Source organism: Cherax quadricarinatus, chromosome 80 (genome assembly GCF_038502225.1).
Source record: "Cherax quadricarinatus isolate ZL_2023a chromosome 80, ASM3850222v1, whole genome shotgun sequence".
In the NCBI taxonomy this organism is placed as follows: Eukaryota; Metazoa; Arthropoda; class Malacostraca; order Decapoda; family Parastacidae; genus Cherax; species Cherax quadricarinatus.
The window spans coordinates 4607871-4623977 of NC_091371.1; the positions used below are offsets into that span (position 1 = coordinate 4607871).

Sequence of the window (16107 nt, forward strand, 5' to 3'; positions counted from 1 at the left end):
TTGATGGATAACTTACGGAAGTATACTCTCACGAAGTTAGCGGTCTTAACGATGTTTACGCATCGGCGATTTTGCCCACTTTAAGCCCTATTTTCGGCCAATTCCAGTGTACTTGTTGACAAAAATCATAACTATTTCGTTAGAACTCCATTTTTTCCATCGAATGAGTACAGGAAACCACCCATTTACCGATTTCAACTATCCAATACAGTGGTCAGAATTTAGCAATTTTGCCAATTTCACACAAATTTCAAAAGATGCCAATTTCCGAATAGGGTCCAGAATAAACAAGAAAGACATTCCTGGCACTAAAATAACATTTCCTCTGTTCATTAATCATGTCCCCATGCCCCTCTTACATTCTTTTGCTTTCCACTTTGAATTTTTATTCTCACAAAAAAATAGAAGATTTACTGTTATGCAAACTACTGCATTGGTGTAGAAATGATATAAATATTATCAGTGCACTTGTGAAAGAATATTAAACTCACCAGTTGATGTGTATTGGACGCATAGCATGATTTGTTTACTTTTGAACTTTGTTAAAAATCGAACATTTCTGCTACTTTGAGCGCAATTTCAAGGTAGTTTTCTTTGCAAAACCAGACAAAATCATCTCAATTTCTGTAAAATGTCTTCCATTCTATAAAATGAGACCAGGAAAACTAGAATACAACAATAAATACCATATGAAAATACAGTGCAAAGTCGCTGTTTTAATTCAAAAACACGGTCAGTTTTTTTTTTTTTATTATTACGCACTGTGTGCAGCAGGATTTTTTTATACCGCACACACTGACCACAGACTCATTCTTTCATATGTAGGCCTACCAGCATTCTCTCACTAGATTTGAGGGCGCCAGAATTTAGGCGTACTAGTATGTCAAAAACCCTGGTGCGTAAGCCGTACTAGTACGGCCGAAACCCTGAAAGGGTTAATGAGAGAAGACAAGTCCAACAGTGCTAATCTCTGGCAGACTTTGAGGAAAGAAACGAGGGGCACAGATGGAGCCCCTGAGAAATATGGATCAGATGATTGCCAATTTCAATGGCAACGTCAAGAGGGTTTACAATATAATACCAGCAACCTGCAGAACAGGAGCCAGGTCAGGAGAGTATTTACCACTCAGTTTCCGTACTTTTTTCCAGACTGCACTCATAGAGGAAGCCGAGGTGATTGTGGAAACAATCTCGCCAGCGTGTTTAGTGTCACAAATGACACAGCGGGCAACCGCTCGATTCTGCTTAAAATCAAGAAGTCTCTCTGTGGTTCTATTGTACTAGTACCTGCCCCACGCAGCACGTTCCAAACGTACTGCCCGAGCACAAGCAGGAGACCACCATGGCACACACTTCTGAGAATGCCTGCCTGAGGTTTGGGGGGTAGAATGAGACGCTGCGGTTAAAACTGACGTCGAGAAGAAGTGTAAAAGCTCATCAATGGAGGGTGAAGAAGGAACCTCACTAAAAGCAGTTAGTTGCAAGTAAAGGTCCCAATTTGCTCGATCAAACTGCCAGTGAGGGCTACGAAGAGGTGGTGAATATGAAGGAGAAGTAAGAATGATTGGAAAATGATTGTTGTCATTTAAGTCCGGTAGAACAGACCAGGCGAAGTCTAGTGCAGTGGAGGAAGAGCAGACCGAGAGATCGATGCAAGAGAGAGTATGAGTACGAGGATCAAAATGGGTTTGAGTACCCATGTTTAAAACATGGAGGGGGTGAGAAGCAAGAAAAGCCTCCAACTGAATGCCACGTGAGTCACAATGAGACCCTCCCAGATGAAATGGTGGGCATTAAAATCGCCAAGTAACAGAAGTGGTGGCGGTAAGGATGAAACAAGAAAGGCAAAATCTGGGATAGATAATGCTCGAGAAGGGGAGAAATACAAAGAACATATTGTAAACCATTTATTCAAGTGGATACAGGCTGCAGTGTAATGCACCGAGGTATGAACAAATAGTTAACAGTATGGAATATCATTGCAGAGAAGGGCACTTTCATTAAAGGTCCCATCAGAAAAAGGATCCGAAGAATACAAAAAAATTATAGCCTGAGATGGGATGGAAAACAGTCGAATGTAATTTTCGTTCTTGTAAGCAAACACCAACAGGGAAAAACCGGGAAAGCAACATCTGAAGCTCACCCCGATTACCTGAAGCCGCAGATATTCCACTGTAAATAAGCCATGAATGGCAACGAGGAAAATACCAGGAATCTGCAGGTAAGGGCACCTACGAACTAGAGGGGTTAGAAAAGTCTACGTGCGGTGGCATCGGAAAACGTTCAAGCAGCGAAGGAATGGAGTGTTGTGAAGAATGGAGTTGTGGAGATGGAGGAGAAGGAAGAGAAGGAACAGGTGGTGGATCAGTTTCCATTGAAGGTTTAGTCTCTGAAATATATTCTGAAATAGCTTCAAGTGTTTCTGAATTCAAAGACATTGTATGGGAGACAATATTGGAGACAGGAGGAGGAGGGTGAGTAAAGATTGGGACAGTAATGGACTGAACTAAAGTAGGGGGGGACAAAAGCATGTTGGGAACTGGAGAAGTGTGGGAGGGGACAGAAGAGGCAGAAACCTGGGAGGCGGCAGAAGAGGCAGAAACCTGGGAGGCGGCAGAAGAGGCAGAAACTTGGGAGGGGACAGGGAAGGAAGGCACAGGACAAGGAGGAGGGTGAACCTCCACACTTGTAATAGAGCCAGTGAGAGGGGAAGAACCAGGCACAGAGACTGGAAAGGTAAAATGTGGAGGTGGGCAAAGATGATTTGAGCAATAGGGATTTTTTGGACTTCTGAGAAATAGAGGGGTGACTGGTAGAAGGTGTCGTACGAGATCTTGTCTATACCGGGGCTTGTGAGGCAGAACACGAAGATGTGAGAACAGACTGAGGTGTTGAAGAAGGGACGTCTGAGCCCAGGACAGCAAAAGGATTAGATACAGGAGTGACTATGGGAGGGGTAGCCACAGAGGAGGCCGCAGAAGATGGGACCCCAGAAGTGGGGGATGGGGGACGTTTAGAAACACGAGAATAAGAAACACGGGGTAGTCTCCCTTGGAGGCGGAGATGAGAAAGGGCCATAGCATAAGGGAGACCTTCTGCCTCTTTGAGGCAAGAGATTTCTCGCTCATTTAAGTAGACCTGGCAATGGCGACAGTACGAAGGACGAGCCTCATGACAATTAAGGCAAGAGGGAGGGCGACTACAAGACGTATTAGAATGGTCATCGGCACCGCAGACTGGGCATTCGGCCACAGATCTGCAATATTTCACTGGGTGACCAAATCGCCAGCAATTTCTACACTGTTGCAGTGTAGGGATCACCTTTCGAGCTTGTAACCCATGTCCTGCTACATAAACAGAGGATGGGGGTTCAGGGCTGTCGAAAGTTAATCGAGCCACATTGCAAGGGTAGCGTCTCCACCCGCGGGCAGGAAGAACATAAGTGTCTACCTTGAGGATTGGGAGATCTTGGAGTTCCAGCTGTTCAAGAATGTCATTGCCACATGTCTGGAAATTCTGCTGGACTACTATATGGGGCAGAATGACAGTACCACTACAAGTATTGAGGGAATTATGTTTTTTGATAGTGACAGGAATAGTATTGATATGTGAAAGAAGAGAAAGATCATGAGCTTGGGTAGCATTCTGGACAGTGATGATGCGCGTACCGCTCTTAAGAGCATGAAAGGAAATATCTCTACCAACATAGAGTAGGAGTGCTTTGCCAATACTATGGTCAGAAAGATAGGCAATAGAGGAAGTTGGTCGTAAAGTATAGAATTTAGTCCTTTCTGCATTCCGAAACAGTGTGTGGAAAGGGAGCGCATGATGTGTCGATCTTTTCCGAGTAGAACAAGAAGATGGCGAAGTATCATCATCAGGCAATTGTCATTGGCGTTTAGGAGTGGGACCGGAGTTGGTCTGACATGGGACGGGCTGGCGATTCGAAAATTGCCGCACCGTAGAGGGAGAGGCTGGAAGCATACTCAAAGGAGAGCGGAGGTCAGACAAATTGAAGGAGTCAGTTGAAACCCTGGTACCTGAAGCGGGTGATGAAACGGCACCAGCAAGAGGTACAGGGGCATCAGGAGTGGCCGAAGAGTGATCATATAACGAGGCAGGGTCAGAATGGGGTGCGGTATCAAGGAGGGGCCAGGGGGTAGCAGGTTCATGGACTAGGGCCTCCATGGTTAGGTTACTTCCTTCTTTTTGTTAAGAAAAAAAAAAAAAAAAAGAGGGCCTGGGGAGAAATAGTTCCTAGAAGGAATGAAAGGGCCAGAAATCTCCCTCTGCACCCAAGAGGACCTCAGCACCGCAAGCAGTGCAGATGCAGCATGGAACCCGTGCCATACCCTACCCTTCATGCCAGTAAACCAGCAATCTGGGATAGCAACCTCACATCTGCCGAGCTACCTCGATGGACAAGAGAGGATAGCCGGATATCCGCCACAAAGCATACTTCCTTGGGCCACCACCCCCAGAATCTGAAAGGCAGCCTCCAGAGATACACCTGTCGCCTGAAAGACACCCAAAGCCACCTCCCGGGAGACCGGAGAGGGATTGGGACATCCCCAGGCGATCCAGATTCCATGGCAAACTACACCATCGCCAAGAACCTCAACGGAATGGGATGGACCCCAGTACCCTTTCCCCTACCTAGGAACTAGCGTGCCTGTGGGAAAAATCCCAAAGGCGAAAAAGAGGAAGGGCAAAAGGGAGGGGTGGGAAGGAGGAGGAGGAAAGAAAAAAGGGAGGGTGGGATAGGGAAGGGGGAATTGGGGGGTAATTAGGTTCGGTCAGAGGAAGGAGACCAACAGGTCTAATTCCTCAGACCAAGAGCCTCTTCACCACGACAAGGAGCCCCCCTTGAAGAGGTATGCTAAAAGAAATAAAGCATTATCATTATCACCAATTTTATACAGACATTATATGCTTCTGTATTCAGCTTTTCCATGCAGTTAAGGATGCTCAGACTATAATTTATTTGAATCAATTATCTGATTATTAAAGTTAAATTTATCAAACATTGCTGGTGATCCCTAGGCCAGAATTTATGCTTGTTACAATCACAGCCTCAATGAGGCTGTGATTGGAGTATAGTGTATTCAAGACTTTTATGCCTCTAATTTTTCATTCTTTGTCAAGATAAAGCCAAGTGAATTTTTATTTCTTGCAGATTCTGTTATCTACAGATTCAGAGCTTTTCAGAGCCCCAACAGCTCTCCGGTATATGTCTGACTAATGTGATTCCAGGTAGTATTTCTATTGTAATGCTGTTTACCATTCTCCATGTAACACTTTAAGACTGAAGTCTCTAAGGAAGATAATATTAGGTGTAAAATTTTCAAGGCAGCAATTTATCTTCCTTATCTGCTCTGTGGATTCATCTACTGTTGCTAATGGTGGTTTAAAAGCAAGGATAACTAACAGACTTTTGGTCTCCACTTTATCTTGTACAGTACTTATAGTGTACCATTTTTTATTTCAACAGTTCTGACTTATTTACTCTCTTACATCTGCATACCTTATAGTATTACATCCATACCTCACCAAAACATCCCTGTATATGTTTCTGTCAACACTCCTAGTACTGCATTTGCTTGAGAGGATCCTACTTAAATAGTTAGCTTATTTTAATTATAAACCCAGCAGGCATGCATGAGCATGTTCGATAGGAGTGAATGGAGACGAATGGTATTTGGGACTTGACGATCTGTTGGAGTGTGAGCAGGGTAATATTTAGTGAAAGGATTCAGGGAAACCGGTTATATTTATATAGCCGGACTTGAGTCCTAGAAATGGGAAGTACAATGCCTGCACTCTAAAGGAGGGGTTTTGGGATATTAGCAGTTTGGAGGGATATGTTGTGTATCTTTATACGTATATGCTTCTACTGCAAAAACAGTGATTATGTGTGAGTGAGGTGAAAGTGTTGAATGATGATGAAAGTATTTTCTTTTTGGGGATTTTCTTTCTTTTTGGGTCACCCTGCCTCGGTGGGAGATGGCTGACTTGTTGGAGAGAAAAAAAAAAAAAAAAAAAAAAAAAAAAAAAAAAAAAAAAGATTACCTTCAGGGATACTCGGATTTTGTTTATACATCAGGTACTGCACAAAACTGTAATATGCTTTTTGTGTACATACATATCCCTCTTTTCTCCAATATTGGTTAGACTATGAGCTGTTGTAGGTTTGATACTGGAATGTGAAAAACTACCTGTTGGAATGTATCTTTGTTTCCTCTGTCTTTCAATTTATGTCCTTTTTCTTCCTTTAAATTGTTTGTTAGATTTTCATGTTATAACCAGAAAGGCATTCCAAGAAAAAACTACTCATGATTGCTATGCCTAGTAATCAGAGTGAGCTGTTGACAATTCTCACAATGAATGATCCACACGGATTCAGTATTTCATTAAATAGAGCAACAATGTACTTTTTCTTAAACAGTAAAAACCTCAATTTATCACATAACAGATTTAACAAACAAAAGCACTTGTCTAGAAGTCTAGAAACAACGAAACAAAATTTATTACTTCCATAATTGTCCTTTATTATTCCAGTTCACTGGGGAAATCAGTTTTGGATTTAATGGACAGTTTAAATCCATAATTGTCCATTGTCATGATCATGAAAAAGAACATCATTCAAATTTAACAATCAGGATTACTGGCCCTTTCCAGTAGTCCGTTAAATTCAGCTTTCAGTGTAAACTCAAATTCTGATGAAGTATCAAATAAGCCCCAACAGAATGTCAATATGGAATGAACATGATTACTAGGCTAAGTAATTAGAGTGTACATATCACATCATAGCTGTACAGCACAACAGTAGTAAGATTAAATTTTTAAGTAATTTTTTTCATTTTTTCCACAAATACATTGTTAATTTGCATACGACTGTTTGGCCTGGTAAGGGAAAGTCAAAAAATGTGGATTTTTCTAATTGTGGCTGTGCTAACAACATTATTTATAAACAAGTTAAGGCAGAAAAAACATCTGATTATTTTTTAACAAAATAAATTTTTTAAACAGGAAAGACTGGCGCATTTGTGGTACTCTCATACTTTTGTAGTAAAATATATCATATGAAGAATGAATTTTAATTTGTTGTGTTTTTAATAACCAAATAAATAAATGTGGCCATTTGGCTTATGTTTGGCACACACAAATTAAGACATCACATAACACGTAAATTTTTTTAAATTTCTTATTTCATCAACAACAATTTAGTTTGACACCCTGCACTGTAGATGTTATTCCCAGTTATCTAGTACAGTGGATCCCCGGTCATCAGCCGATTCGATTATCGGCCAACTTGGTTATCGGCCAGTTTTTCGGCGCCCGGTTATCAGCCGTTAATTCAGTTATTGGCCATCCACCGGCTAGGGCTGCTTGCAAGTCAGTTTGGCTTTGTCTCTGGGCGAGTGAGGAAGCTTCTGCTCATTCATCCAAACATTTTGCTACAATCCATTGTTTTTTGTGGTTATTGATCGAGAGCAACTGCTAAATAAGCAACCATGGGCCCAAAGAAACACGTTACATAGTAGTATATGAAAACATGTAATGCTTATATGCGATGTATATTTAATAATAATCACTGGTACATTAAATGTCTTGTTTTACATTAACCCTTTCAGGGTCCCCAGGTCACCAAGTTAAAAAAAAAATTTGTTTTTTTCTTATGAAAAGATAGAGAATCTTTTCCTGATCATAATAAATAATAACACCAAAAGTATGAAATTTGATGGAAAACTTATGGAATTATGCTCTCGTGAAGTTAGCGGTCTCGACGATGCTTACGCATCAGCGATTTTGCCCACTTTGAGCCCTATTTTCGGCCAATTCCAGTGTACTAGTCAACAAAAATCATAACTATTTCGCTAGAACTCCATTTTTTCTATCGAATGAGTACAAGAAACCACCCATTTACCGATTTCAACTATCCAATAAAGTGGTCAGAATTTAGCAATTTTGCCAATTTCACACAAATTTCAAAAGATGCCAATTTCCGAATAGGGTCCAGAATAAACAAGAAAGACATTCCTGGCACTTAAATAAGTTCTCTGTTTGTCAGTCACATCCCCAGGCCCCTCTTATATTTCTTTGGCTTTCCACTTGGAATTTTTATTCTTACAAAAAATAGAAGATTTACTGTTATGCAGACTACTGCATTAGTGTAGAAATGGTGTATAAATAATATCAGCAGACTTGTGAAAGAATATTAGACTCACCAGTTGACGTGTATTGGACGCTTGGCATGATATGTTTACTTTTGAACTTTGGTAAAAATCGAACATTTCTGCTACTTTGAGCTCAATTTCAAGGTACTTTTCATTGTAAAACCAGTCAAAATCATCTCAATTTCTGTAATATGTCTTCCATTCTATAAAATGAGACCAGGAAAACTAGAATACAACAATAAATACCATACGAAAATACAGTGCAAATTCGCTGTTTTAATCCAAAAACACGGTCAAAGTTTTTTTTTTCTCATTATGCACTGTGTGCTGCAGGGTTTTATTTATACTGCGCACACTGACCACACAGACCCATTCTTTCATATGTAGGCCTACCAGCTTTCTCTCACTAGATTTGAGGGCGCTAGAATTTAGGCATACTAGTACATCAAAAACCCAGGGGCGTAAGCCGTACTAGTACGGCCGAAACTCTGAGAGTTAATATAGACATTTTCATTAATCCGTCCATTATACATTCTTCAAAATTATGTAAGAAACATGTTACATAGCATATAAACATGCAATGTTTATTATACGTGATGTATATTTAATAATCACTCTTTTGCACATTAAATGTCTTATTTTACGTTAATATAGACATTTTCATTAATCCATCTATGATATTTTCTTCAAAATTATATAAGAAACACGTTACATATCATGTAACATATAAACATGTAATGTTTATATGTTATCAAGTGGAGAGTGGGATGGAGAGTAAACATCACGCTTTCTCTGATGCAGCGTTAGAGAACACTGTGAATCTGGCGATTGGTGCAGTAACCGCCATTCATATGCATTCGTTTACCATTCTTGGCATGAATTCACTGCTTCTCCCTTTGTTTATGATGGCATCTAAAGGTAGTTGTTAGAAACGATTAAACTCAGTCAACATGGTAATAATATGGCTGTGTATTGTAATACAGCTGTGTAGTATAGCCCGGGGAAGGGGGCTATATATGTGTACTGTACCTACATCTACTGCTACCTACACTGACTTCCTACAAGTACTACTCACCTCTTGCCCTACATTAAGACTACAAACATTTTAAGGTTAGTAATGAATGTACTGTAGCAGTAAATGACAGATTAAAGAGGTGTGTGCTATGTGGACTAGGGTGCAAGCTTTTGTAGAAAAATACACCCTGACCAAGCTGAAACAAGCCATATCTGCAACATGTTCAGTGACAAAACCCTGTCCCACTTCAGGGAAATCTTTGAGAGATGCCAGAAACAGGCCTCTGTGGACAGATTTGTTGTGAGGCAGGGGTCCAGTGACTCTCAAGCTGGTCCTAGTAGCATTAACCCTTTGACTGTCGCGGCCGTATATATACGTCTTACGAGGTACCGTGTTTGACGAATACTCATAAATTCTAGCGGCTTCAAATCATGCAGGAGAAAGCTGGTAGGCCCACATGTGAGAGAATGGGTCTGTGTGGTCAGTGTGCACCATATAAAAAAAATCCTGGAGCACACAGTGCATAATGAGAAAAAAAAAAACTCCGACCGTTTTTTTAATTAAAATGCCGACTTTGTGGTCCATTTTCGTATAGTATTTATGGTTGTATTCTCGTTTTCTTGGTCTCATTTGATAGAATGGAAAGTATATTATAGAAATAGAGGTGATTATGACTGATTTTACTATAAAAAGAACCTGGAAATGGAGCACAAAGTACGGGAAATGTTTGATTTTTGCCGATGTTCAAAAGTAAACAAATGATGTCATTGTCCAATAAATGTCCAAATAGCCATTCTAATATGCAGTCATGAATGGGTTGATGTAATTTTTACAATTATTACAGTATTGCAGTAGTTTGCATAACAGTAAATCTTCTATTTTTTGTTTGAATAAAATTTCAAAATAAAAAGCAAGAGTAATATCACAGGGGGCTGGAGACATGACTGATGAACAAAGAAAATGTTGTTTTAGAGCCAGGAATGTCTGCATTGTTCATTCTGGTCCTTATTTTGAAATTGTCATATTTTTTTAATTTTCATGAAATTGGCCAAATTGCAAATTTCTGACCATGTAGTTGAAATCGGTAAATAGGCAGTTTCTTGCACTCAATCGATAGAAAAAATGTAGTTCTGAAGAAATAGCTATGAGTTTGGTTGACTGGAATAATGGAATTAGCCGAAAATAGGGCTCAAAGTGGGCAAAATCGTCGATTTGTAAATATTGCCGAGGTCGCTAACTTCGCGAGAGCGTAATTCAGTCAGTTTTCCATCAAATTTCGTTTATTTGGTGTCTTTACAATCAGGAAAAGATCCTCTATCATTTCATAAGAAAAAATCTTTTTTTTTTTTTTTTTTTGAAATTTTGCGACACCAGGAGACACCTCAGGATTGGGGGTTGCGACAGTCAAGGGGTTAAAAGACAAAGAAGAGAAGTAACCCCAGAGAAGGCTTTGCTACCTAAAGTCTTTATGGAGGGGGATTCCCCTTCCAAACACTAAGTCCTCCCTCTTTCCTCTTCCCTATCTTCCAGAAGCCAGCATTAGCCTTCGATAAAGGTATGTAAAACTTACATAACTGTTAAAAAAATTATTTTTTTTTGTGAATATTTTTGTCTGGAACGAATTAATTATATTCCCATTAATTCTTATGGGAAACATTAATTCAGTTTTCGGCCATTTCGGTTATCGGCCAACTTCTGGAACAGATTACGGCTGATAACCGAGGGTCCACTGTACATAAGATGTACCCAAATCTTAAAATTGATAAAGTCCAGAGGAAGCTGATGTATAATAATGTTATTTAACAGCAGTGAATGATGATCAGTTCTTTTCTGAGAAAACAGAGGCGGCCAATACATCACTTGCAACTACATATTATAAATGTAATGCGCAATCTCGCGAGTATAAAATATACATTAAAAAAAAAAAAGTAACAAAGAATCTTACTTTACCTTAAATTCTTCATTTCTCTTGCTTGTTGATGCTGAAGTATTTGGAGATGGGTTTTGTAGCTTAAATGAGCAAACAACTGTGGGTCATGTTTTATTAGTCACCGCCACTTACATTTTCACCATACAATTTTCTCGTTTATAATAGTGACAAGGAAGAATTTCATCCTACCTTAATTTTCTGGTTCTCTTACTTATTGATAAAGAAGTGTTTGGAGATGGTTACTTAACTACTGAGCAGTAGACAGCTGTGAGTTGTCTGTATATTTTAGCAGCCGATGGCTGTGGGTCAGTCGTTTGTTGAGGTTATGAGGGCCACTACAGCACATGCTGTACCGACCCAGTCAGCAACCGGTTTTTCCTAAGCCACATAATTTCTGAACAGAAAAGTTTTCATGCCTGAGCCACATTTAAAACTTTTACAATGAGTAGACTCGGATAGAACTGGGTACTAATAATTTTTGAAAATAAATATGATTAATGTTCTATTGAAAACATGCTACACAGGCACTCACTATGAGAGGCATTATTGTATATGTTGCAAATCTGTTAAGAACTGGAAGAATTTTTTTTTTTTTTTTTTTTAAACTGTTAAAGTCACTACAAGAAGTTGTAATGGGGGCAGATGATTACTAGGCAAATTTAGTCCTTACTGCATTCATGGGTGTTGAGATAAAGAATCTAAGCAATTATTTTTTTTTTATCTACCCAACCCCACCCCTTTACCCTTCAGTCTGGGTAACAAACCACTGCAACTCCCAAACTATTCATTAGACCAAAATAAAATACTATATACAAGGTTACCTAATAGAACTGTAAAAGGAACTAAATATCAACAAAATATAAAAGTAACTCCTGACAAATTGTTTTAATATTAAACATGAAATATTCCACAAGATGAAAAATGACATGATTTGCGTATATAAAGGTTGATATGGCAAAGTAAATAAATAAATGTACCAAAAAACTAAGCTCAATGAAACAAAATGAAAAAATTCAATAAGAAATAAAAGCAAATTAATGGTAATTTCATGACTACTATACTGCAGGTTCAAATTCCCTTCTCTTTTAGAACTGTTGCAGTCATTCATGATGAATTTCTCAGTGCACTGTATAGTTTTGTTATAAATACTTGTGTAAAATTTTCGAAGTTAGAAAATGTATAGATCAACAGGAAGTCAGTTATTTGAATGGAATCTTTGTAACAAATAGAGTGACAGCATGACAGATAAATGAAGACTTTTAGGTTCACAGTTAAAAGCAATATACAAGGTGGGAAACAACTACAAGCTGTACAATGAGTTAGTTATTAAAATAAAAAAAATCATTCATAATGCCAAAGCAATGATTAGGAAATACCTGCAGTTCTGTCATGCATAATAAAAACTTAATCAGGAAAAAAAAAATGTGTTACAACTCAAATGCAAAAAAAAACAAATGTGAATGATTTTTAGAAATGAAGGACTCGTCATTTGTGACATTGATAATTTATACGAATGTTTTATGAACCTGGTGTACTAAGGTCACTTCATGTACAAGACATGAAAGAATAAGAAATATAAATAATGTTTAGAATACAAGAATTCAGAGGGCTACATCGAAAGTCAAAAGAAAATGATCAGAGGCTATGTTTGAGAGATTTACAACAAAAAGATGGGCTAAACTATTGTTAAGCAATAACAAACATGTTTGATTTGGTAGAACAGTGAGATAATTTGATAAAATGAGCTGCAAGAGATCAAAGCATATAAAAGAAAAAAAAACACTTAATGATGAGAGTAAAGATTAAGATACTGTAACAAAGCTAAATCTACAAATAATGAATTAAGATAGAATAATGAGCTACCATCTATTTTCTTAAGAGTAAACTGCACAACTAATGAAGACCCATGTTGATAAAAAATTACCCACATCAACACTCATCATTCATGTAAAAATGATAATGAGTAGCCACTTATATTGAGAAAAATGGCTACTAAACTATACAAATACAATGCATAAAACAAAATATAAAAAGCAAAGGGAAAACTTTTAATTACAATAAGGTTCCAAAAGTTATACTAAACAACGATGGATTGTTTACACCCTAATAAACTTTTACTCTCATCATCCTCATACCACTCCTCCCTACACACACACACAAAAAAAAAAAAAAAAAAAAAAAACTTACTTGACTGATAGCGAAAAATCACCAGGAGAACTCTCACTGACCCGAATGAGAAAGGCTCCTTCATGTTTATTGAGTAAAAGTTTTTCTGCATCTGCACGTGTTATCCTTCCGTAATACCATCTGTTGATAAAAATAAAAAAAATTATGTAAAACTGGAAAAATCTAGATACAACATGACATCACACAAAAGAAACCACGAAGTAATACTCAAGCCCAAATCCAAGAACTAACAAACTGGAAAGAAGGGAGGATTGGGGGAAAAAAAAAAAAAAAGAATAACAGTACATGAACATATAACAACAAAGTCCTTAAAAAAGCTCTTCCTGTTGTCATCTCTCTCTGATTCATATAGCCAGTGAGAATTTTTTTTAACACACTGGTCACATCCCACGGAGGCAGAGTGGCCTGAAAAAAACAATTTTGCCGTTATTCACTATCACTGTCTTGCCAGAAGAGTGCCAATATTACAGTGCAAATGCCCCTCCAAACTGCAAATATCCCCACCCTCCTTCAGGAGTGAAGGCACTTTACTTCCCACCTCCAGAACTCAAGTCTGGCTAACTGGTTTCCCCAAATCCCTTCACAAAATGTTACCTTGCACCAAACCCATAAGGTTCACACAGCTCCTGGGGAATAGAAGTAAATTAGGTTTGATATGAGGAAGAGGTGGGTAACAAATTCCTTGGATTAAGAGTCCTAATCTTGTTGCAACTACCATCTGCAGCTACAATTACCCTCACTACAGATAAGCTGACCAATGCACCCATTTTCAATGTACTTGTACTCCCTAGGTAGGTGCAAATGCCATTTGCATCCCTTGTACAGGATTAATTCTGATCCGATATCTGAGTCACTAACCACCACCAACCAGTCAAATATGAGATGACTGTCCTGGGATACAGCATATCAACCAATAATAAAAGAGCCAATCTTGGTATGGAGAGAAATGTCACAGTGCTTTTAAAGACGATCAATTAGACTGAACACTGTCCTGGGCATCAGAGGTGTGTATATACATGTACAGTATATTAATCAAACATACAAGGTAGATTCTTGACAGAGCTATAAATTTCACAAGTGTACTAGTAAACACAATTGAAAACCTTCAAATACCTCATTATCCATTTCTTTAAGGTCTACATTATACTGTATAAATGCTTATAATTTTAGAGTTTTCCAGTGCTTTTTACTTAACCCTTTCAGGGTCGACAGACCCTCTCAGAGACTTGTTCTCAGGGTCGCCCAAATTTAAAAAAAAAAAAATGATTTTTTCTCATGAAAAGATGGAGAATCTTTTCCCGATCATAATGACACCAAAAGTATGAAATTTGATGGAAAACTTACGGAATTATGCTCTCGCGAAGTTAGCGGTCTCGACAATGTTTACGCATCGGCGATTTTGCCCACTTTGAGCCCTACTTTCGGCCAATTCCACTATACTTGTCGATAAAAATCATAACTATTTCGCTAGAACTCCATTTTTTCTATCGAATGAGTACAAGAAACCACCCATTTACCAATTTCAACTATCCAATACAGTGGTCAAAATTTAGCAATTTTGCCAATTTCACACAAATTTCAAAAGACGCCAACTTCCGAATAGGGTCCAGAATAAACAAGAAAGACATTCCTGGCACTAAAATAACATTTCCTCTGTTCATTAGTCACGTCCCCATGCCCCTCTTACGTTCTTTTGCTTTCCACTTTGAATTTTTATTCTCACAAAAAAATAGAAGATTTACTGTTATGCAGACTACTGCATTGGTGTAGAAATGGTATAAATAATATCAGCGCACTTGTGAAAGAATATTAGACTCACCAGTTGACGTGTATTTGATGCATAGCATGATTTGTTTACTTTTGAACTTTGGTAAAAATCGAACATTTCTGCTACTTTGAGCTCAATTTCAAGGTACTTTTCTTTGTAAAACCAGTCAAAATCATCTCAATTTCTGTACTATGTCTTCCATTCTATAAAATGAGACCAGGAAAACTAGAATACAACAATAAATACCATACGAAAATACAGTGCAAAGTCCCTGCTTTAATCCAAAAACATGGTCAAAGTTTTTTTTTTCTCATTACGCACTGTGTGCTGCAGGATTTTTTTTATACCGCGCACACTGACCACATAGACCCATTCTTTCATATGTAGGCCTACCAGCTTTTTCTCACTAGATTTGAGGGCGCTAGAATTTAGGCGTACTAGTATGTCAAAAACTCTGGCTCGTAAGCCGTACTAGTACGGCCGAAACCCTGAAAGGGTTAAAAACCACGAAGTTCTGCAAAACACTTAATTATTATTATACTGTATTGTGGGGAAGAGGAAAGGAAGAATAGTAAAACCCTAAGGGTAACATAATGCCTGGGAAATAGGAGGTAATCAGGTTCAATTTAAGTAAGGGAAGAACATATCCAATTCCTTGGATCATGAGCCCCTCATTGGTATCAAGAACCTTCCTTGAGGAGTCAAACAGTGACCTGACTTTTCTCAGGTTTCACTGTTATTTTTTTTCACCTTGAACCTTCAATAATTCTTTGTGTCTGAGTACTGTTTTTTGTGTAGTTTGAATTAGGTCTACTTGTACTCTATATTTCCTATGAGAAAACAGTTTGTCATTCAGTCTTTGTTTGTAAGGCTTATTTCTGCCATGACTTAAGTTGAATTACTCTTCTCTACACACTTTAAATTATATATTTTATGTTGTTAGGGAAACAGACTTCAAAATATATTCAAAATGCAGTCTTACCATTACAGTGGTATGAAAGTTGGAACTTTTTCTGGGATTCTAAAATTT

General features: G+C 38.3%; 1 protein-coding gene across 4 annotated transcripts in view; it reads right to left on the reverse strand.

The window, feature by feature from the left end:
* drk (growth factor receptor-bound protein 2 drk) overlaps positions 1-16107 on the reverse strand; it is a 145960-nt gene that overhangs the window by 94353 nt on the left and 35500 nt on the right. For all 4 annotated transcript variants that reach the window (XM_053796482.2, XM_053796484.2, XM_053796481.2 and 1 more), the window contains one exon: positions 13310-13429. In XM_053796482.2, coding sequence (XP_053652457.1) covers positions 13310-13429 — 120 coding nt within the window. The remainder of the gene's footprint in view (positions 1-13309; positions 13430-16107) is intronic.